The following is a 22,985-nucleotide window of genomic DNA, read 5'->3' as shown; positions in this document are numbered from 1 at the left end:
TATAAGGGTGATTTTGTCATTCCAAAGGAGCCTTGACGTTGTGTAGAAAAGAATGTTTTCTATTAGTTAAGCCGCCTCATGCTTATTTTCTGTCTATAGCTTCTAAAAATGTTTCTGAGCGTGTCCTCCCATTAGTTCAGATTTCATGTATCAAACTTCCAGTAGACTCTTTATTCCTGATATCCCATTGTAGCTTATGTCTTCAGTATGAAAAACCAAGTCTATTATCTCACCAGATCTGTCAATCTTATCTGGTATGCATACTTTGGTATTTTGTCAGTAGTACCTTCAGTCTCCCAGTCATCAAACTTAGTGTCATTTTTTAAATTCATGTATCTTCATTGCCTCCATACCCCAAATTTATCAGATCTTACGATACCCTTTAACACTTCTCAGATTTTTTTTTTTTTAATAAATTAATTTTTATTGGTGTTCAATTTACCAACATACAGAAAAACACCCAGTGCTCATCCCGTCAAGTGTCCCCCTCAGTGTCCGTCAACCATTCCCCCCCACCCCCTGCCCTCCTCCCCTTCCACCACCCCTAGTTCGTTTCCCAGAGTTAGGAGTCTTCATGTTCTGTCTCCCTTTCTGATATTTCCCACACATTTCTTCTCCCTTCCCTTATATTCCCTTTCACTATTATTTATATTCCCCAAATGAATGAGAACATACACTGTTTGTCCTTCTCCAATTGATTTACTGCACTCAGCATAATACCCTCCAGTTCCATCCAGGTTGAAGCAAATGGTGGGTATTTGTCGTTTCTAATGGCTGAGTAATATTCCATTGTATACATAGACCACATCTTCTTTATCCATTCATCTTTCTGTGGGTACCGAGGCTCCTTCCACAGTTTGGCTATTGTGGACATTGCTGCTAGAAACATCGGGGTGCAGGTGTCCCGGCGTTTCATTGCATCTGAGTCTTTGGGGTAAATCCCCAATAGTGCAATTGCTGGGTCGTAGGGCAGGTCCATTTTTAACTCTTTGAGGAACCTCCACACAGTTTTCCAGAGTGGCTGCACCAGTTCACATTCCCACCAACAGTGTAAGAGGGTTCCCTTTCACTTCTCAGATTTCAACTTCCTATCATTATCCCTCTGACCTCAACTCATGAATCTATCCTACGTCTTGAGTAATTTGATTTTATTGTTTGGAATGAGTTGAGTTAAGAAAAGAATAATGAAGAACTTAGAAGATATTTTAAAATCACATTAGGTATAACCAGATGTTAGAAATATAATGGATTATGCAAAATTCCTCCAGGTATAACTTTGATATAATTGTTCTCGACAGGCAATGAATACCAGGGAAAGTGGCAAAGCTTCATCCAGTTTAGGTCTTCAGGATTTTGATTTGCTTCGGGTAATAGGCAGAGGAAGTTATGCCAAAGTTCTGTTGGTGCGATTAAAAAAAACAGATCGTATTTATGCAATGAAAGTTGTGAAAAAAGAGTTGGTCAATGATGATGAGGTAAGCCCAATAAGGTTTTATTATTTCTGAACTGTTAAATTGGCTTGAGTATACTATTTCAGAGGAAACCTCAATGTTTGTGTCTTATAATTTCAGTCTACTTTTCTAAATATATTCTTCAAACAGATTACATAAGATATATTTCATGTAATGTGATGATTACTAGATTTTTAAAAAATAAAAAACCATATTATTAAGGGAAAGTATGTGAGCTTCGTAAAAGTTTTCTAGACCGTTTCATAATACTGAAAGATTTATTGGTGGTATTTTTCTCTTTGTACATAAGCTCTTGTTTCATGATTATCAATGCTTTTGATATCTAGCCTATTACTAATTGTGTTTATGGTAATTGAAGTACTAAGAACAAATTAACCACAGTTCGATAATTCAGTTTGACATTGATTTCTTTCATATTTTGAAATAGGATATTGATTGGGTACAGACAGAGAAACATGTTTTCGAGCAGGCATCCAATCATCCTTTTCTTGTTGGGCTGCATTCTTGCTTTCAGACAGAAAGCAGGTAAGATTGAAAGATAATGGGATGATTACTGGGCTTTACACATTTTGGTATATCACACAATGAGAACTGCTTTCTACTATAAGCTGGAAGTGGAAGACATGGAGATGGACACAACAGTACTATGCTTAAAATTTCCTACTACTTATGCCCCAGTCAGTGATATTTTAACATTGGATCATCAGTAGGAAATTACTGGCTTTATTAGGCAAAACAAAACAAAACAAAACTAGGTCATACATATCTCCAAGAGTCTAGTTTTAGTACTTAGTTTCCTAGAGTTTAACTAGAGGGGGAAATCCTAACCTCTTTACCTTAAGTTACAGTTGCAAATGACTTATCCTGTAAATGCTAAAATTGGGGTAAGAATGAGGCTCTGAATTCTAGTGGTACTACTTTCAAATAGAAGAAACAGTTTACACAATTATACTGATTTATTTTCTTGTATCTTCTGTGATTAACAGCTTTCTCCTTCAGCTACCCTTTGTTTCCACCAAATTCCTGGAATATTTGTTAAGGTTAAATCTATAGAATGTCTTCTACAACTGGTCTCTGTAGTGTTCAGTATATGTGCTGCCGAAGCGAGCACTCTGTCATGTTTAAAATGCCAAGTTACACTGCCTAATTTTGGATCTTGGTTTCATGTGCTCTCTCTTGTGTTTATTTTTTTAAGCCTGCTGACATGTCAAGTTCCTGGATTTAAGTCCTGCTGATTTTTTTTTTTTTTTTTTTAGTTAAAAAATACTTTTTTTCCTTTAAAGTTTTTATTCAAATTCCAGTTAGTTAACATAAAGTGTAATATTAGTTTCAGGTGTACAATATGGTGTATCAACCCTTCCACACAACACCTGCTGCTCCTCACAAGTGCTCTCCTTAATCCCCATCACCTATTTCACATCCCCCCACCCACTTCCCTTCTAGTAACCATCAGTTTGTTAAGAGTGTTTCTTGGTTTGCCACCCCCCATGTTCATTTGTTTTGTTTCTTATCTCTCCTGTGTTTTAGATTGTTCTTTGTCATAGAGTATGTAAATGGAGGAGATCTAATGTTTCATATGCAGCGACAAAGAAAACTTCCTGAAGAACATGCCAGGTAAATGTGTACTGTTTGTGTTGGATTTTTGCTGGAGGTGAGGCTGGTGTGGGGGTGCAGAGAGGAGGCCGAGGGAAATTTGAGAATGCTGTGGGACTTTTTATGTGTCAGTGGTTGAAAAGAGTAGATAAATCACTTATTTCGATGCTATTTTTTTTAAGTCATGTAGGAGCTAAGCCAAAAGCTAGTTTACATTATAATGTATAACATATGTAACATATATATTAATATAGGCAGTTGAAAAGTATAAACAGTGTTAAAGGGAGAACCCAATTATTTACAAATATTTTGTCTATTCAGCATCCACAATTGAAATAATTGATGACTTTACAAACATTTATCTAAGGCTTACAGTGATCTCTAACAGTTTTTCAATACTATTTGTAAAAGCTTGAGAGTAATAAAGCAATTCTTCTTAAACTATTATGTAATTCTGACTATTCTTGTGATGATACTTTTTGAATTGTTCTACCTTTGGCTTTTTTTTTTTTTTTAAGTCTGATCTCATACCTGTTGATATATAAGAGAAAAAGATCATTAAATATTATTTATTAATTTTATGTCTTTAATTTGATGTTATTATGTAAGATTGTAAATTGCTTATATTTGGAGGAATTAGGTGGGGAAGGATCATCTTGGATAAGTTCAATTCATACTCATAATTAGCAATAATTCTTACCCTTTTGTGTTCCACAAAAGTAATGGCAAAATGAAGCATATGAATTTGTATATGCATGTAATAAAGGTTAAAATTTTTATGCTTATTTAATGGAGATCTTGCTGGTACATTGATTATTTCTTATCAAAAGAGATAGTATCCTTCAATTTTATCAGAAGGTAGAAATAGTACTAATCCAATCTCAGGCCGCAATGTGATTTTGTTTCTTGTTTTTTGTTTTTTTAGTTTCCTGTATGTTCATTTCCTGTATTTAGTCTTTTTTTTTTTTTTTTTTAATTTATTTATGATAGTCACAGAGAGAGAGAGAGAGAGAGGCAGAGACACAGGCAGAGGGAGAAGCAGGCTCCATGCACCGGGAGCCTGATGTGGGATTCGATCCCAGGTCTCCAGGATCGCGCCCTGGGCCAAAGGCAGGCGCCAAACCGCTGCGCCACCCAGGGATCCCCTTGTATTTAGTCTTTAGTAAATGATCACCCTTCATGGCAGAGCCACAAATGATATTTCTAATTGTGACCATAGCCTGTATTTGTTCTCGTTTGTTCAGTTGGACCTGGTGGAAAGTAGTTTTTATGGTATTCAAGTGTCAGTTCTGGTTTTATTTCATCTTTACTTTCTGGGAACCAAAGTACAAAATAAAGACCCAAGTTCTTTATTCATAGAATTAAGTAGCTGAGAAGGTATGTGCTATATGCACCTCCATACATAATCTTGATGACATTCATCAAAGTAGCAATGAACCAACTTGGGTGTTTCATTTTCATCATTCAGGTCAAAAGTTCTGGTTATCACCAATGAGTTAGTGGCAGTTCTAAAAAGCTTTTTAATATCATAGTATGATTGTACAATAATTTTAATTCCCTCCCTAAAATTTTGGTATGGATTTTATAGTTTGAGTAGAACTTTTAGTATTTTCTCTATTCTAGTGATTCTTAGTATTTGGGGAGATCATTTGTCTCTTAGAGAAGTGCTGAAAGCTATGGAAACCCTTATAGAAGATATACATGTACACATGTATGCACAACTGTGCCTCTGGTTGTAGCAGTATGGACTACCTGAAGTCTATCCAAGGACTTAGATTAAGAACTTCTATAGAGACTTGCAAATAAATAATTTTATGAAAAGTAGGAGTTTAATGTAAACTAGAACTTTTATAATTGTGTTTTGGGCTCAGATACTTTAAAGTGGTACTTCAATTTGTGTTTTGGTGTTGTTTCTAAAAACACTGGGAGATAAAAAATCTTTTGACATGATTTTGGTGTTATCATTTGCAGATGGGGGTTGAACTTCTAGAAATTTATCACAATTTAAAGATTTGAATCGAATGAATTATTTTTCATTTTTAGATTTTACTCTGCAGAAATCAGCCTAGCATTAAATTATCTTCATGAACGAGGGATAATTTATAGAGATTTGAAATTGGACAATGTATTGTTGGACTCAGAAGGACACATTAAGCTCACTGACTACGGCATGTGTAAGGTGAGGGAAATTTCTAGTTAATCAGAAGCTCTCAGCAGCTCATAAAATTGTTTTGGTAAAATAACGATATTATTAAAGGTGAAGTGATTACTGCTTTGTTTGGGATACTTTTTGGAATTTTAGAACAAAGACAAATGTATGTATTTTCTAACCATTTATAAAATTACATATATTCTGTGAGTGTTATATGTACTATAATAAGAGTTTATTTCTTTTTATGTCTGTAACTTTTTATCTTGAATGTTGTGATACTATTGAAGAAAATTTGGAAATGAAAATTGTTTGCAATCCCATGACTTCAGCGTAACTACTTGGATGTCACCTACCAGTTTTTGCCATTTAATTGTAATTCTTGATAATTCATTCAAGATTTTCCCAGGAAATCTATCATTTTTTTATATGTAAAGTTTAAACGTTTGACATAAAGTACAGTAGAACAAAATGAGAATTTCTGTTAACTCTCAGGACATGTCTTTTATTTCTTAGTACTTTATTCTTTTTGTAACAGTGTTTCATTTAAGGGTCCAGTGTTTTTCCACGAAATGTGTAGGGAGCTGCTCTCCTTGTTACAAATAGCTGGGACAGGGGCACCTGGGTGGTTCAGCTGGTTAAGCATCTGTCTTCAGCACAGGTCATCATCCCAGGGTCCTGGGATTGAGCCCTGCGTTGGCCTCTCTGCTCAGCTGGGAGTTGGCTTCTTCCTCTCCCATCCCACCCCCATGCTTGTGTGCCCTTTTTCTCTCTCTCAAATAAATAAAGAACATCTTTTTAAAAAAAGTGAGATAGAATTATCCTCATACAATTATATGGCAACAAGCATGTAAATGTGTGAGTTACACTCCCCCATTCACCTGAGGGAAGTGCCTCCAGAGCTTGGAGATTATTTAAATGCTAACATTAAGTAAGACACTCTAAGTATTGAAGATTTAACCTTATTATCTGTTCAGCAACATTAGAAAAGAAAATCTTTACCTAAAGTATTTTTGCTTTTAGGTCCATAACTTTTAGGTACATAACTCAGACATTCATCTTTTTTTATTTGTTATTTTTATTTTTTTTTTAAAGATTTTATTTATTTATTCATGAGAGACACAGAGAGACAGAGAGAGAGGCAGAGACACAGGCAGAGGGAGCAACAGGCCCCATGTAGGGAGCCTGACGTGGGACTCGATCCTGGGTCTCCAGGATCAGGCCCTGGGCTGAAGGCAGCGCTAAACCGCTGATCCACCCGGGCTGCCCTCATCTTTTTTTATATTAAATTTATGTTTCCTTACAGTTTTCTAATATGCAAATCTTTATTTATAAACAGAGATTCAATAGGCAAACCCCTACGTACCCATCACTGAAATTCGTAATACCTTTTTATCCGTAATTTTTTTTTTAAAGATTTTGTTGATTGAGAGAGCGAGCAAGCACCAGAGGAGAGAGGGGGCGGGGGCAGACAGAGAAGAAGAAGCAGACTTCCTGCTGAGTAGGTAGCCCAACACAGCCTGACCCCGGGACCCTGGGATCATGACATGAGCTGAAGGCAGACACTTTACCAACTGAATCACCCAGGCACCCCTCTCTGTCACTTTTTTCCCAGTGGATTTTGTTCTTATTTCAAAAGAAAAATGACAATAACATAAAAGTCTATAATTTGTCAAAAGAAAAGATGAATAACAACAGCAAAAAAACAAAAAAAACAAAAAAACCATGAAGAATACTAACCTTGTTACAAAGTGTACACATTTTAATAATAAGACACTTCATTTTTGCATGCCAAATACTAGTTTTTAAAATTATAATAGTCTGATTATCAGGTTTAAAGAAATGAGTATTCTTTTGTATCATTGATGAATGTATGCAGTGTTACGATCTTTTGGAAAGCAGTGGGTTGTATCAGGATTCTTCAAGATGTACAGCCACACTCTTATCTAATACTTCTGCCTCTGGGATGTTTTGAGTAAATATTTTGGTCTGTGAGGAAAGCTATATGACCAAAATTTTTTTTTGTAGTTTGTGATAAATATTATAAATAATCTAAATGGCCATTGTTAGGGAGAATGATTAGGGAAATTATGGTATGACCACAGAACATAGGATTATGAAGTCATTAAGAAGATGTTTACCAAAAGTTCATAACAACGTACAATGTTTATAATATAACATTAAATAAAGTTCTAAAATATAGCATTGTTCAATTATATATGTGTTGCTCTATTTTATAGCATCACATAATGGGCATGCATTACTTAAACAGTGAAACTCACAAAACTGAATTGTCTTTCTCTTGGTTGCTTGATTGTATATTTAATATTACTTAGCTTATTTTTAAATGTTAATTTCTTATTTGATTGCCTTGTGGCCAGAAAATGGTTTGAATGATACAGGTTCTTTGAAAATATATTCAGAGTTCCTTTGTGACTTAGTATTTGATCAGTATCCTACATGTACTTAAAAAAGAGTATGTAGTCTCTTGTTTTCACGCAAGGAGTCTCTCTCCTTCACACTCTTCTTTTCTTCCCTTCTCACATGCACATAGATTATACATATTCTGTAAGTATATATATTATATATATATTTAGCTCTAGCTTTTTCCACTTACTAATTTTTTTGATCTGTATATCATTTTCTGATATAGATGTGTTAAAATCACCTGTCATGATTGGGGATTGTATTACCAGTTCAGGGTGCTATATTAATACAGTGTAGACTAGGTGGTTTAAATAACAAACATTTATTTCTCATGGTTCTGGAGGCTGGGAAGTCCAAGATCAAGGTACTAGAAGAACCAGTGTCTGGTGAAGGCACTCTTCATGGTTTGCAGATGTGTCTTTTTGTTGTATCCTCACATGGCAGAAGGAGAAAGAGGGAACTCTCTTCTTCTTAAAAGACACTGATCCCATCAGGATTACCTCCCAAAGGGGCAGCCCCAGTAGCTCAGCGGTTTAGCGCCGCCTTTGGCCCAGGGCGTGATCCTGGAGACCTGGGATCGAGTCCCACATTGAGCTCCCTGCATGGAGCCTGCTTCTCCCTCTGCCTGTGTCTCTGCCTCTCTCTCTCTGTGTCTATCATGAATAAATAAATAAAATCTTAAAAAAAAATAAAAATAAAATAAAATAAAAAGGATTACCTCCCAAAGGCCCCCATCTCCCAATACTATCATATTAGGTATTCAGCATATGAACTTTGGGGGCATAAAAATGTTCATTCCAATTTTCTAATTTGTCTATATTTACTCTTTGTATTTTGAGACTGTGTTGTGAGGCACATACAAGTTTGTTATAACTTTTTGGGGATTGTTCCATTGTCATTGTGTAGTTTCTCTGTTTATACACATCAGGATGTTTGTCTTAATTTTTTCCACCCGATATCTATTGAAATAACAAAATCAAAAAATTTGTGTTTTAGGAAAAACAACCAGAAGGAAACATAATGCTGGAGTGCTTGTGTTAGGAGATGGGATACACAGTGCTTTTCTTCATAAAATATGATGATTCCTTTTACTCATACAATTTAAATTTTTGTATTAAATTTTTACTTGAACATAAATTATATCAAGAGTAATTTTTGTCTTAATTGAACTCTACCAACATCTAATAAGGACAGATTTTCTATAAGCTATTTAGTGGTTACTTGTGATTTTAATGTGGACAACCGTGCTAGTGGTATTTTATTTAAGCTGAATATATTACCTATAAATGCTGAGATTATATTAATAGGTGAAATAAAAGAGATGAATTTAGAAGATAATTTTCCATCTTACTACATCTTTTTTTCTTTTCTTTTTTATAAAAGGAAGGGTTACGGCCAGGAGATACAACCAGCACTTTCTGTGGTACTCCCAATTACATTGCTCCTGAAATTTTAAGAGGAGAAGATTATGGTAATAAATAAATATTTTTAGCTATGTGCATGCTAGATGGGTGGTTAAAAATGTGGTATTGATTGCATTATAGTACACTATAGTATTTAAATGTTAATCTTAATAAACTTTATCCCCTTAAAATCGGCATGAAAGCTTATGTAAACTATGAAATCGGAGACAATAGGGGCCTTAGCAGTATTTAGGAGTGCAGATATGGATAATATTTTTTATTAATGGCAACACTAAAAGTACGAGGCGCTATTATAAGCAGTTTACATATATTAATTAGGCCTCTCAATAATCCTAGGAAGTAAGCGCTGTTAATTCCCATTTTACAGGAAGTTTAAATAACTTGCCTGAGGTCATACAGCTAGAAAGTGGCAGAGTAGGGATTTACATTTTAGCCATGTAACTCCAGAGTCCTGACTGATTGTCCACATTTCCTGGGATGTTTCCTTCAGGAATCTGAAAAATGAGGGAAAGATTGACTGCTTGTCAGGAACCAGAGGATATATTTATCTTAAGAATACATTTGACTTTTTGGGTCTGGCCCTCTGATTTCAGCAGTTGTATAGGAGGATGGGTACTTCCAACAGCTGTTCATAATCTTATTCCAAGGTCCTTCAAAGATCTTTAATCGGCTAGCAGAAGATCAGATTTCAGACCGAGGAAAGTTGTCCTCAAATACAATTTAATTATATCCTCAAAAACAACATATTAGATATAGGTCAGGAGTCTGAAATTGCAGGCATATTTGGGAAAAGAAACGTTTAATTTCCATTATTTCATTTATTTTTATTTATTTATTTATTTTTAAAAATAAATTTATTTTTTATTGGTGTTCAATTTACCAACATACAGAATAACACCCAGTGCTCATCCCATCAAGTGCCCCCCTCAGTGCCTGTCACCCATTCACCCCCACCCCCCACCCTCCCCTTCCACCACCCCTAGTTCATTTCCCAGAGTTAGGAGTCTTTATGTTCTGTCTCCCTTTCTGATATTTCCCACACATTTCTTCTTCCTTCCCTTATATTCCCTTTCACTATTATTTATATTCCCCAAATGAATGAGAACATATAATGTTTCTCCTTCTCCGATTGACTTACTTCACTCAGCATAATATCCTCCAGTATTTCATTTATTTTTAAAGATTTTATTTATCTTAGGGAGAGAGAAAGCGAGAGCCAGAGCCTGTGCAGATAGAGGGAAGTACAGAAGGGGAGGGAGAAGAAGAGGGAAAGAATCCCAAGCAGACTGCACTGATCGTGAACCGATGCAGGGCTCAAACTCATGACCCCTGAGATCACGACCTGAGCTGAAGCTAAGAGCTGAGTTCTTAACTGACTAAACCACCCAGGCACCCCTCCAATATTTTATTTTTAAAGTTATCTTTTGGGTACCTCCCCATTGTGTTTTTTTTTTTTTAATTTTTATTTATTTATGATAGTCACACAGAGAGAGAGAGAGAGAGAGAGGCAGAGACACAGGCAGAGGGAGAAACAGGCTCCATGCACCGGGAGCCCGATGTACCTCCCCATTGTTAAGTAAATTGTTCCTGTAATCTTCAGTGCCTACCACGATAGTTCTAATACGTTTAGAGTTTAGTTTTTTTTATAATGTTTATTTTTTAATTATATAATATAATGACTTTCAAGTTACTGACTTTCAAGAGTGCAGAACAGATTATTTGTTGCTTAAAATTTTTTTTTTTTTTACTGAAGGTTTCAGTGTTGACTGGTGGGCCCTTGGAGTACTAATGTTTGAGATGATGGCAGGGAGATCTCCATTTGATATTGTTGGAAGCTCTGATAACCCGGATCAAAACACAGAGGATTATCTCTTCCAAGGTAATTTACAATATTTTACAGAGATTCTCTGTGAATTACCTATTCTAGAGCATGAATGAGGATGCCTCACATTTTTAATTTGAGTAAGAAAGAGGAAAATAATCTGGACAGTATACTTCTTAATATGTGAGTCTTCAGTTTTTTAAAAAATATATCTTCCTACCTCCGTACCTTCAGTCCATTTGCCAACTACCTTCTCAAACTCAAAAATATAACAAAGAGGTTCCTTCAGATTGTGTATCACAGAGGTTGGAGGAAGGAATCCTGTGTCTAGAGAGGACAGTCTCTTTACATGGACCCCAAGGGTGAGTGCATAAGTCCAAGAACAATATGGAAAAAAAGTAGGTACCAAGAGTGTAAGAGAATCAAAAGATGGAAAAAAAAGGGCCCATGATTGGAAATACAAAGAATCAAACTGAACAAAAACAAGCATAAGCTAAAGTAATATACATAATGTCTATTTTTCTGCTAGAATGCCTTTGTATAATAAAAATGCAAAGATTGAAACCATGTAAAAGCTAAATAATGCCATAATTTTATCTTTCTAGTTATTTTGGAAAAACAAATACGCATACCACGTTCTCTGTCTGTTAAAGCTGCAAGTGTTCTGAAGAGTTTTCTCAACAAGGTATAAGTTGCATATAAAAATCTTTAGCAGTTTATCTGTTTATAAATGAAACTGTAAATAGAGGTTCAGGCAGTATAGAGTTCCAAAACATCAGAGTATATAATTTTTTTAGTTAGATCTGGAATTTGTCTCTTAACCAAAGAGTAATTTGACAGCCTTAGATCCTGAGATGAGCTGTCCTTTCCATTTTGGGAATGTAATTCACCTCCAGCTATATATTACATGTGATGTTTTTAATGTAAATGATACATACCATGTACACAATTAGGGAAAAATGACTTCTTTGGGGATAGCCTCAACCATACTGATGTTCAGTTTTCTTTGGATCATTATTCATAGAAACTCATTACTTATTGAGCACTTGGCAGTAGTGTTCCCTACAGATTATCATGTCAAAAGCCCTAGATAAAATTCGGAAGAAATGAAATGCTGTCCTTGGTCTTAACAAATCATTCAATTATTTGTTGTGGTTGGTAGAAGAGTTTTAAGATCCAAGATTGATTCTGAACAGTTCTTACTCCTAACACTTCTAACACCAAACATGGAGGTTTTTTCCACACCAACAACCAATTCTCCGACTCTCCAGACATACTGCGTGTCCTACAATTCAATTTATTTCCGACACTAACTATCCAGAGTTAGCATCAGATTCCAGGGGTTTAGGGGCTCTCTGTCCCACAAGACTGTGATCACTTCAGATGCCAGTCACAGGTACTGAATATCCATACTTCGTCTGACTTGGCTACAAAGTTGGGGGTTCCCACAGCCCTCCCAATTCAGGTTCAATAATTTGCTGGAATGGCTCGCAGAATTCAGGAAAATGGTTTATCTACTATCGCTGGTTTGTTTTAAAGGATACAAATGGACAACCAGATGAAAAGGTACACAGGGTGAGATCCAGAAGGTTCCTGAGCATAGGAGCTTCTGTTCCTATGGAGTTGGGGTGCACCACCCTCACATCACATGGATGTGTTCACTAACCCAGAAGTGCTCCGAACCCCAGGGTTCAGAGGCTTTTATGGAGGTTCCATTACATTGGCATGGTTGATTAAATCCATGGCCATCAGTGATTGAACTCAATTTCCAGCCCCTCTGAAAATGAGGCAGAAAGTTAAACTCTAAAACACATGGTTGGTTCCTCTGGCAACCAGATCCCATCCTGAAGCTATTACAGGCCCACCAAGAGTCCCCTCATTAGTATAAACTAAGGTATAATTGAAAGGGACTTGTTATGAATAATGAAAGACCCTTCTACGACTCTTGAAATTGTAAGGGTTTCAGAAGCTCTTTGTTGAGAACCTGGGACAGACACCAGATCTGCTTCTTAGCATATCACAGTGATCTTGGCAATCATAAATCTTATTTTAAATAAGTTGTAGGTTAGAAAGTAGGTTGATGTGCATTTACCTTCTAAGGGAAATATATAAATAAGATGAATTTTAATAAAATAAGAAATTGAAGCTTTTGAGTACTTTATATGAGGAAAGATTTAAAGTGGAAACCTAAGTATTAACACACTGAAAATTGAAGATGAGAGGTTTTAATATTCAAAATAAAATGCCTTTCGTTGGAAAGGAAAATGGTAACATGTTCTCATTCACAATAATGAATAAGCCATGACTTTTATAAGATGCAGCCCCTTTCTGTCTAGTGGTTCACATAATGGTGGTAGTAGTATTATACACAGATTATGGTTTGTTGCTGTAATTGAGCATAGGGATTTTAAAATGAGCTAAGAACAAACTTGTGAAGTTTGGGGTTTGTGTAGTTTGACCAGCACTCTAACCTAGGCCAGAGAAACATCAGGGTGCTGCTCAAACGATTCTGCTGCTTTTTCCTCCCATTTTTCTTTAGTAAGGAGTAGTGACCTGTATCAGCTATAATCACATGATAGCTGGAGAGAGAGCCATGAGGAAATCTTACTTGTCACAAGCTTCAGATACTCATCTGAGTCTAGTGTTGTACTGTGTAGAAATGAAAGGCAGACCATTCTGATTTCAGACATAATAGACACAAAACCCAGGTCACAAAGATGATTTATCCTTAAAGGTTGACATCCACCCATTTCTTGAAACCTTTCTTCCCACCACAGGACCCAAAGGAACGGCTGGGTTGTCATCCTCAAACAGGATTTGCTGATATTCAGGGACACCCATTCTTTCGAAATGTCGATTGGGATATGGTCTGTAAAATTTCATTGTTTTCTATATTAGGTTTCATTATTATCTTGGGCCAAATTTAATTATCTTAATGTTGAAAAATATATCATGGCTTCAGTAACTTAAAAGCACTCTCTAAAGTGCTTTTTAAAAAGCCTTTAAGATAAAAGCTTAGGATATTAATTTAATGGAGCAGGTTATAACATCAGTAAGGCCTGCGTCTGTGTTCAGTTCTGTAAATGATTTCCATCCCTGAATACTGTAGAACCATTGCTAAGAACCCACTGGGATGGGACGAGGAGGCATCTGAGGGCAGAGGAGAAATGTAGAGGTGGAATTTTTTTCTAAGAACGTAGGCTTGAGCTGTCATCTAATACGTCTTTTCTAGATGGAGCAAAAGCAGGTGGTACCTCCCTTTAAACCAAATATTTCTGGGGAATTTGGTTTGGACAACTTTGATTCTCAGTTTACTAATGAACCTGTCCAGCTCACTCCAGATGACGAGTAAGTAATTCCATAGACTGAAATATTTCTTTTTTTTTTTTTAAGATTTTATTTATTTATTTGAGAGAGAGAGTGAGCGAGCGATGGAGCATAAGCAGGGGGGCAGAGGCAGGTTCCACACTGAGCAGGGAGCCCGATGCTGAGCTTGATCCTAGGACCCCGAGATCATGACCTGAGTAGGAGGCAGCGCTTAACCAGTTGAACCGCCCAGGCGCCCCTAGACTGAAATATTCCTAAAGTTCTTTGAAAGTTTCGATGTTAGTGGCTGCACAGTGCTTCACTGCTAATGGTAGTTTAACTTATTTAGCCATTCAGTTATGGGATGTTCGAATCTAAGACACTCTTACGTAAATTATAACAACTGTCCTCTTCTCCTTTGCTTTCCATGCCTTATCTTGAATCCTCACGACAACCTTGTAAATCTGCTTACTGTCCTCTTCGTCTTACAGACGAGGAAACGGAGGCTCAGAGAGGTCAAGCAAAGTTTCACAGCTGCCAGGCGGCAGAGTCAGGGTGCAAAGCCAAGCGTGCCCGAGGCCCGCGCTCTTGCCACGGCAGTGCCCTGCCCCGTCGTGCGGACGGCCGTCTTTGTCTGAGTCCCTGCGCGTTACATTAAGATAGATTCCTAGAGAGGAAATCAGGTCCCAGGAGATGAAATGCTTAAAGCTCTTGATATTTATTGCCAGATTGCTTTTTAAGAAAGATGATATTATATTACCCTACCAGGTCCAGCCAGCAGTGCTCCGACCTATTTTTTTATGTTGATGCTGCGTTTAAAAATATGATTTAGAATAATTTGGGGATATTTGGTCGTTTACCTGTCATTACAGATTCGCTCTCTGATCTCAAGGAGGCCCTACCTCCTCCATAGTGTTTTTGCATCCCTTTTGTCAGTTTCTGTTACGTTGCTCATGCAGCTGTTGCAAACGTGTCAAGCCTTCAGCCCTGAGCCCGCATCCACCACTGTTAGAGGATCAGCCTTGCCGTACCTCGACTGCAAGGATTGGAGCCTCCCCGGCCTGCGCTGGCTCCCTTTTCCGCTCTCATCAGACCACCTTGCATCTCACAGTTGCTCTCTTACCGCCTTTTCCTTCTTCCCTAGTCTCGGATATCTCGTTTGCAGGAGGTGCCCCATTTGCCTACATCTGCCTCCTTCCTTTCTGCCAGGCTTTCTGCCCATTCCTCTACCTCCTTTAATTTCTCCTTCCCTGCTGCTTTTCTTCTACTTATCAACATGCTCAGAAATCCTGATTTTTTTTTCCCCCTAAATCCTAGCACATCTTTGAACCATCACATTTTCTTCCCTTCATCTTCTTTTCAAAATAATTAATAGATGCTCATGGTAAAAGAAGAATAAATACGCAGCATCTCTGTCAAACTCCTTCAGATTGGTCAACACTAATTGCCCTTGACTTTCTCACTACCAGCACTTGAACTCCTTACAATTTAATTTAACCTGTTCCTTCAGTGTCTGAAGGTTGAACTCACTTGTTAATTTCTGATTTTTAAAGCGCCTTTTGATCAGTCCTCATGTCCCTGATGTCTGTACAGCACTTGGCGCTCGCGGCCATGCTTTGTTTGGCTCTAGCCATCCTGGTTCCGCTTCATCTCTGTGACCACTTGTCATCCTTCTTTCCCTGTCCCCTTGAGACTGGGATGTTCCACAGTCCATGACAGCCTTCTCTTCGCTACCTGCAGTTGGGGCCTGGGAGCTTTCAGCCAGGCCCACAATATTGATACCAGCTTTTTAAATGACTCCCAGCTAAATTGGCAAACAGTTGTTGAGCAAAAGGCACTGTGCTAAGTATTAGACATTCAAAGAAAATTAAGATGTGGGTCAATCTCACAAAAAGTTTCCTGTCTACCAAAGGAGAGAGCTATGTACCAAAATCATTACTTTTGACAGCATCATGTATTAGAAAGAACACTGGATTCAATCAGAAGACAGGAATTTGAATCCTGATACCACCTCTTACCAACTGGATAACCTGGGTTTGAATTTCATAATTTCTCTGAGCCTCTTTGTTCTCTCACCGCCTACGTCACACGGCTGCTGCGGAGAATAAATGAACCATGGTTCTCAAGCCCCTAGCCTCCACCCAGTATCTCTCGAGCTGCATTTCTATCTGCTTGCTTAAACATCTCCCCTAGCTCATCAGATAAGTACCTCAAACATATGAAATTCTAAAATACTTTTAGTACTGACTCTTCTTCGGGTCCTGGCTGGGTCAGTCAGTGGAGCATGTGACCCTTGACCTCAGGGTCATGATTCCGAGCCCCCCAAAAAAGAAAAGTCGTTACTTTTTATGGTCTCTTTTTCTCTCGTTCTCAATCAGTTCCTTATTTCTGTTTACCCTTTTCTGCTCATTATGCCATCACGTATCCGTTCAGATTCAGAATGTCCGTGACTATTGGCTCTTCCTGTTCCTTAACAAACTATAACATATGTGCAGCTGCCAAGTCCTTGTCTGTTCTTCCTTTACTTCATTACGTGCAGCAGATCCTTCAATTCTGTTCCCATTGCCATGAGCCCAGTTCACCTCTCTTGCAGATCATACCCAGAATAGTACACCATCCTCCTCACTGGGCATCTTTGCTTGGCAACCCATTCTGCACATCTCATGAAGGAGCACTCCCAGTTCTGCAACCCCCCTTGTCGGAAGCTTCTAGGAACCTCCTGCTCGCCTGGCAGATAAAATCTGTCCCTTTGGCCAGCAATTGCGGCCTCCCACCCCCTCCTCCTGCCTGACTCCCTGGCCCTCTCTCAGCGTGCTCTAACACAGATGCTATGTTCTGACCCGTCTCCATGACTCTCCGTGTCCCGGTGGTGTGCTGCTCTCACCTTTGGTCCTGCCGTTCCTCCGTGTGCCTCCATCATTTTTACATGTTGGAATCTTCTCCATCTTTCTGAGCCGCCTCAGATGCAGCCAGACTTTTGATGAATCAAGGTGAAGCTCCTTAGTGTATACAGCACTGGCTTCTTTGAGCTAGCCATTCGCTTCCAGATCATCTGCCATTTGACATGCTTCTGTTCCCATGCTTTGGACTCGAATAAATTACTTGCATTTTCTCAGACCAAACATCATCCTTCATATTTCGTTCGGTATGTGTTTATGCAATGAGTGCTAGCATTCTGGATTTCTCCCAACTAAAAGTTCCCTCCCCCCCCCCTTTTTTTTAAGAACTGTTGTTAGATAAGGACTTAGGTGCCCTGAATGCAGGTAGTGCTTTCTCTGAGAGCTTTTCTTTGTATGAGGTACCTTCCTCCTTGAAGGAGGGGACTGGGATCGTGTGTAACTGCTCTGCAGTCTGGTGTGTGCATTTAAGTATTCAGATTTCCTGCCTATTAAATTAGGAGCCCATTCTAATGGAATGCTAACATCTCTACACCCTGTGACCCATTACCTCCCTGCGGGGTCCTCTCCTTATTTCAGGTCTTTCTCTGTATTTGTCCCTATTGCCTTTTCCTTTTGGTTAACTCCTTCTGGGCCTTGTCATCACCATCTTTCTGTGGAGGTGACTCCTAATTAGTATATTGAATGCTACTTCAGACTTGGATATATTCACCTATAAGTATGAATGTTATTCAGGTCAAAAGTTAAGATTAACTAGAATTGTGACAATTTATGACTTTTTTATTCCTAGCCTTCAATTTTGGAGCACTTAGAACTAAAGTTCTAAACTTGCTTGAGGGATCGTTAGTCTTATTTTCAGTACTCTTGATTTTTCTAGAAAATGTTTTAGAATTAATCTAAACACTTAGAGATTTTTTTCCCTCCATGATTTATGTTAAGTGGTAAAATCTTATTTTAAAAAGTTGAAATCTAGATTATGAAAAGTAATTTATTTTTCTCTCAACAGCGACATTGTGAGGAAGATTGATCAGTCTGAATTTGAAGGTTTTGAGTACATCAATCCTCTTTTGATGTCTGCAGAAGAATGTGTTTGATCTTCATTTTCCAACTATGCATTTTGCTTGTGTTGCCATTTAATGCATGAATAAACTTGTTACCAGCCTGGATACAATGAACCATTTTATATTTTTCACCTACAAAAAAGCACTCAATATCTTCTGTTGTTGGCTATTAGAGTCAATTATTACATCTAACTATGAAAAAGAAAATGAAACTAGTTTCCAGACAGTCGTGTCAACACTTAGCTATACTGGTAACCCAGCAGCCTGCTGATGAGTAATGAAGTTGTCCTTTTTGTTTAGAGGAAATACCACTGCTTTAAACAGAGTATCCGTTGCATTAAGGCACCTGGTGGGATTACGTCATAAGCCTCCCGTGAGTTTTGTCATTCTTCATTCACTTCACCTTGAAGTGTTTAATTTTGGTGTAAAAGAATATTTCAAAATACAGCAATTTATTATATTACCCTATTACTTTCTGAGTTGTGTGTAAAGATTCAGCTGTAAATTGTATTGCCTTGGATAATTAAATTATTGATTTTTTAAGGCAACAGTCATTAAATTGGTAATAAAAGATGTTGCTTGCTTAGAATTAGAGAATACAAATTCTCCTTGAGGGAAGAAACCAGGCACATTTTATTAAGTATTAGATTCCAAATCATTAGCTGTTTTTGAAAAAACTAATGATATTGATTTCTTAGTATAGGGGCTCTGGCTTCTGAGCTAATAACCCTTTAGCCAGAACTTTAACTGGAATGTTAATAAATGTAATCAGAGAGCCCAGGATGCAGTTGAATGGGGGCATTTCTCAGTATATAGAAAGGAAAAAAAAAACAAATATAAAATAGATACAGAAAAGTGCAATGGCGAGATTTATTTCTTATTAGGAAATCCCACAGTTATTTTTGTGGTTTGATTTAGATAATAAGGAAGCGCTTGTTATCAGACTTGCAAAAACATTCCATTATCCAGTGGAGACAGAATGTATGCTATTTTTTTCCCTTATAATTTAGTATATAGAAAAAGTATTTATCTTCCAAATAGTGTCTTAACCTTTCTTCACCAAAACCACATTATGCAGACTGTTAGACTCTTGTTTATGGAGTCTTCAGTGAAATTTTAAAAAATAAAGTGAACATGAATAAATATTAAGAACACACACATACATATATATTCTAGCTCCTTAAGTAAGATTTTGTTAAGTAGATAACACATGTAATCAGAGGGGAATACATTTCAGGGGCAGAGTTCTTCAGATTATTTTTTATTAATATTAGTGTTTAGCAGTTATTTAAAGGGATGCCAGTGATAGCATCTGTTTATTTTGAATAATTTTTTTAATGAAAAGGGATGTAAAAAGTAACCATAATCATCTAAGTTTACTTAACACTTGTCCAATCTTAGTAAAATTGAATTTGGAGGAAAGCTATCTAGTCTTAAATTTAGAATGATTTAAATTTTATAGGCATTTAATAAATTTTTTTGGATGCTACATTTTATTAGAAATGTAATTTTTCTAAAGTTTCTGGCCAAATACTCATTTTTTTTTCTTGAAATAACGAAACCTGAAAGCAATGAAAACCTCGAAAGTTTATATACCTTCCCATGTTTATGTAACAAGTATATATGTTTTTCTTAATACCTGAAACTTGTTTCAAGAAGCAATATTCACTTCAAACCATAAACTCATAGAAAATTCTGACATATCAGAAATATATTTATGATCTTGCTTTAATTGGTACTGTTTTCCTAGGGCATTAGTTCTCAAATTTCAGAAACGGGGAACAATCACCTGGGACATTTTATTTAAAATGCACATTGCTGGGCCCACCTCAGAATTCTCTTGGGTCTTTGAACCTTATTTTAAGAAACACTTTCTTTGAGCTATTCTTTGATTTTGTCCTATAGTTATATATTAGAATATTATGATAAGTTTTGAGAAGGGGGTAGGCGATGAGTTACTACATCTTATCTACAATTTTAAATAAATTTTGAATGACTTCCAAGTTAAAGATCTCTTCCCCCCCATCCCATCTGTTTTCTATCAATAATGTTACAAATAATGAGCATTTTTCTGTGATGAGGTTTTAACCATTATTCAGGGTTGTCTTGTTTTTTAAATATTTTTTTTAACTAATAAGATCACCATGTATATTTTATACAAAATTGCATTACAAATATGTTTTTAATTACATTCTGTTTTTTGTAGTTTTTAAGTGCCATGCCAATTCCTTTTATATTATAAAGAAGTTCCCTCAAACTACTCAACGGGAATAAGGCAGTTGACAGAATGGAATTTTGGTGTTCTAAGAAAAAATTTATTTTGTGTAAGCATGTACGTGGTCAGATCATTTTATGTGTATGCAGCCTGAATTGCATATCAGGTATGATGCTTGTTTAGTACCTGTACATTTACTTTTAAAATTTTGTTTTGATTTTTGTCTTGTAGAATACTGCCTTGGTCATCATTATGTAATCTGTATTTGTGTACCCTTTTTTTTTACTTTAAAATCTTTAAATAAAATGTTTAATACTCATCAAGACTGGAACTTTGGAACTTTTTTTTTTTTTTAAGATTTAGTTTATTTTTTTTATTAAGATTGATTTGAGAGAGAGAGCATGTGCACACACAGAAGGAAAAGCAGGCACCCCTGGAACATGTTTATCAATCTGTAGCATTTCAGAAATTTGTGTAAGAACAGAGTGCATCAAAATTTTTTCAAGAAGGAAAGTAAACATTTTTGAGTATGGAATTTTGCTATACTTAAAGCAGCATTCTGATACAAATGCTGTATCACAGTCAGGAGCATCAGGTGGCTCAGTCCAGTAACCGTCTGCCTTCGCTCAGGTCATGGTCCCCGGGTCCTGGGATCGAGCCCCACATCGGGCTCCCTGCTCAGTGGGGAGTCTGCTTCTCCCTCTCCCTCTGCCGCTCTTCATCCTCTCTCTCTCTCTCTCTCTCTCTCTCCACCAAATAAATAAAATCTTAGAAAATATTGTTCAGTGTATTTTTAAACTTGCCCTTCAATGCATTCCTTCCTTCTGTTGGAAAACAAATGAGTAAAAAGCTGAACATAGAGTATTTTAACTAGTTTTAAAACAAGCAAATTTAAACATTCACAACAGGTTATTCCCAAATTAGATTGTACAGTGATCTAAAGTTCCAGAACTTCTCCTTTCTCAGATGTAGCTGGTGTCTCTATATAACAGCTGTGAGCCTGGCGCCCCACACTTACAAATCTCCTTCCTTTCTCAAGGAGAATGAGAGCTGAAGTGCCTTTTCTTTTTTTCTCAGTGGACTTGCTAGAGTGCTAGGGCTCACTGTTAAAACCACCAAAGACTAATCTCCTGTATCTTATTTTATTTATTTTATTTTATTTTATTTATTTTTTTTTTTTAAGATTTTATTTTAAAAGTAATCTCTACACCCAACATGGAGCTCAGGCTTACAACCCCGAGGTCAAGAGTCACATGCCCTACCAACTAAGCCACCCCGGCACCACCTATGTCTTATTATTTTATCCTAATTTCAATTCTTGCTTAAAATGGAGTTATAGGCAGTATTGCCGAAGGCTAGCCCCTGTATCAAATCACAAATCGGATTGTTTTCCTTGAGACAGTAAAATCCCAAAACAATCCAAAGAGGTGTTTGAAGCTTTAAGGAAATTGTATAGTTGTCAGTAGGGCAACCAGTTTCTCCCTGAAAGGTGAAGCCAACCTCCAATCTTTAAAATACAGCAGCTTAGGGGCGCCTGGGTGGCTCAGCAGTTGAGCATCTGACTTTGGCTCAGGTCATGATCCCGGGGTCCTGGGATCGAGTCCCACATCGGGCTCCCTGCATGGAGCCTGCTTCTCTCTCTGCCGATGTCTCTGCCTCGCGCTCTGTCTCATGAATGGATAAATCCTAAAAAAAAATAAAATTCATCTTAATTTCTAGACAACACCCAAAGGTGAGTCGTTTGGTATATTGATGGTGTATTTCCCTTCCTAGATTTACCTTCCTCTGCCCTAGCATTTAAGGAACCGGTTAAGGCCCAGATAGGCTGAGGAGTTTGTATCCATAGTTTATTGTTCCAGAATATACTGTAATTTACTATGAATGGTGCTAAAAAACCATCTCTGGCCTTGACATTCAAGCTGAGGAATGGACATAACTGTTCATGGCTACAACAGGTAGTCCAATGGCAGGAGCCAAATAAATGCAATAAAATAGTACGTAGTCATGCTAGTTTATCAGCCTCACCAATGAAATGTGTATGAGTTTTACTTGACATTTGCATGTAATTTATGCTAGACATTTTTCAGTTTTATGGTAGACTCCACGAAGCTTTCAGAATTCATATATACACACTAAGAATTCATTTATATACAATAAGAATTCATATATACATATGTATTTTGGTATATTTATATTTGATTGTTTTGGCTTTTGTGCCCAGAAATATGAATGGGAGAGGAACTTGTTAGATGCTTCTGCTTAGATTAGATTTTTTGTACAATTCATCTCTGAAACTTATTTTTTAAAGATTTTATTTATTTGACAGAAAAATATTTAACATATTTTATGTTAGCACAAGGAGTGGGGGCAGCAGAGTGGGAGGGAGAAGCAGGCTCTCCACTGAGCAGGAAGCCTGATGCAGGGCTCAATTCCAGGACCCTGGGATCATGACCTGAGCCGGAGGCAGACGCTTTAATGGACTGAGCCACCCAGGGGCCCCTGAAAATTTTTTTTTTTTTAAGATTTTATTTATTTGACAGAGCACAAGCCAGGGAGGAGAGGAGCAAGCAGCAGGTAGAGAAAGAGGGAGAAGCAGACTCCCCACTGAGCAGGGAGCCC

General features: G+C 37.2%; 1 protein-coding gene across 2 annotated transcripts in view; it reads left to right on the top strand.

The window, feature by feature from the left end:
- PRKCI (protein kinase C iota) overlaps positions 1-20,689 on the top strand; it is a 74,543-nt gene extending 53,854 nt beyond the window's left edge. For both annotated transcript variants that reach the window (XM_072752247.1, XM_072752246.1), the window contains exons 9-18: positions 1,299-1,475; positions 1,900-1,997; positions 3,000-3,086; positions 5,109-5,244; positions 9,025-9,112; positions 10,819-10,944; positions 11,493-11,572; positions 13,665-13,754; positions 14,120-14,235; positions 18,097-20,689. In XM_072752247.1, coding sequence (XP_072608348.1) covers positions 1,299-1,475; positions 1,900-1,997; positions 3,000-3,086; positions 5,109-5,244; positions 9,025-9,112; positions 10,819-10,944; positions 11,493-11,572; positions 13,665-13,754; positions 14,120-14,235; positions 18,097-18,184 — 1,086 coding nt within the window. In that variant the 3' untranslated portion in view covers positions 18,185-20,689. The remainder of the gene's footprint in view (positions 1-1,298; positions 1,476-1,899; positions 1,998-2,999; positions 3,087-5,108; positions 5,245-9,024; positions 9,113-10,818; positions 10,945-11,492; positions 11,573-13,664; positions 13,755-14,119; positions 14,236-18,096) is intronic.
- The last annotated feature ends 2,296 nt before the right edge of the window (positions 20,690-22,985 follow it).

Source organism: Vulpes vulpes, chromosome 3 (genome assembly GCF_048418805.1).
Source record: "Vulpes vulpes isolate BD-2025 chromosome 3, VulVul3, whole genome shotgun sequence".
Lineage (NCBI taxonomy): Eukaryota > Metazoa > Chordata > Mammalia > Carnivora > Canidae > Vulpes > Vulpes vulpes.
This window is presented reverse-complemented; position numbering and strand designations above follow the sequence as displayed.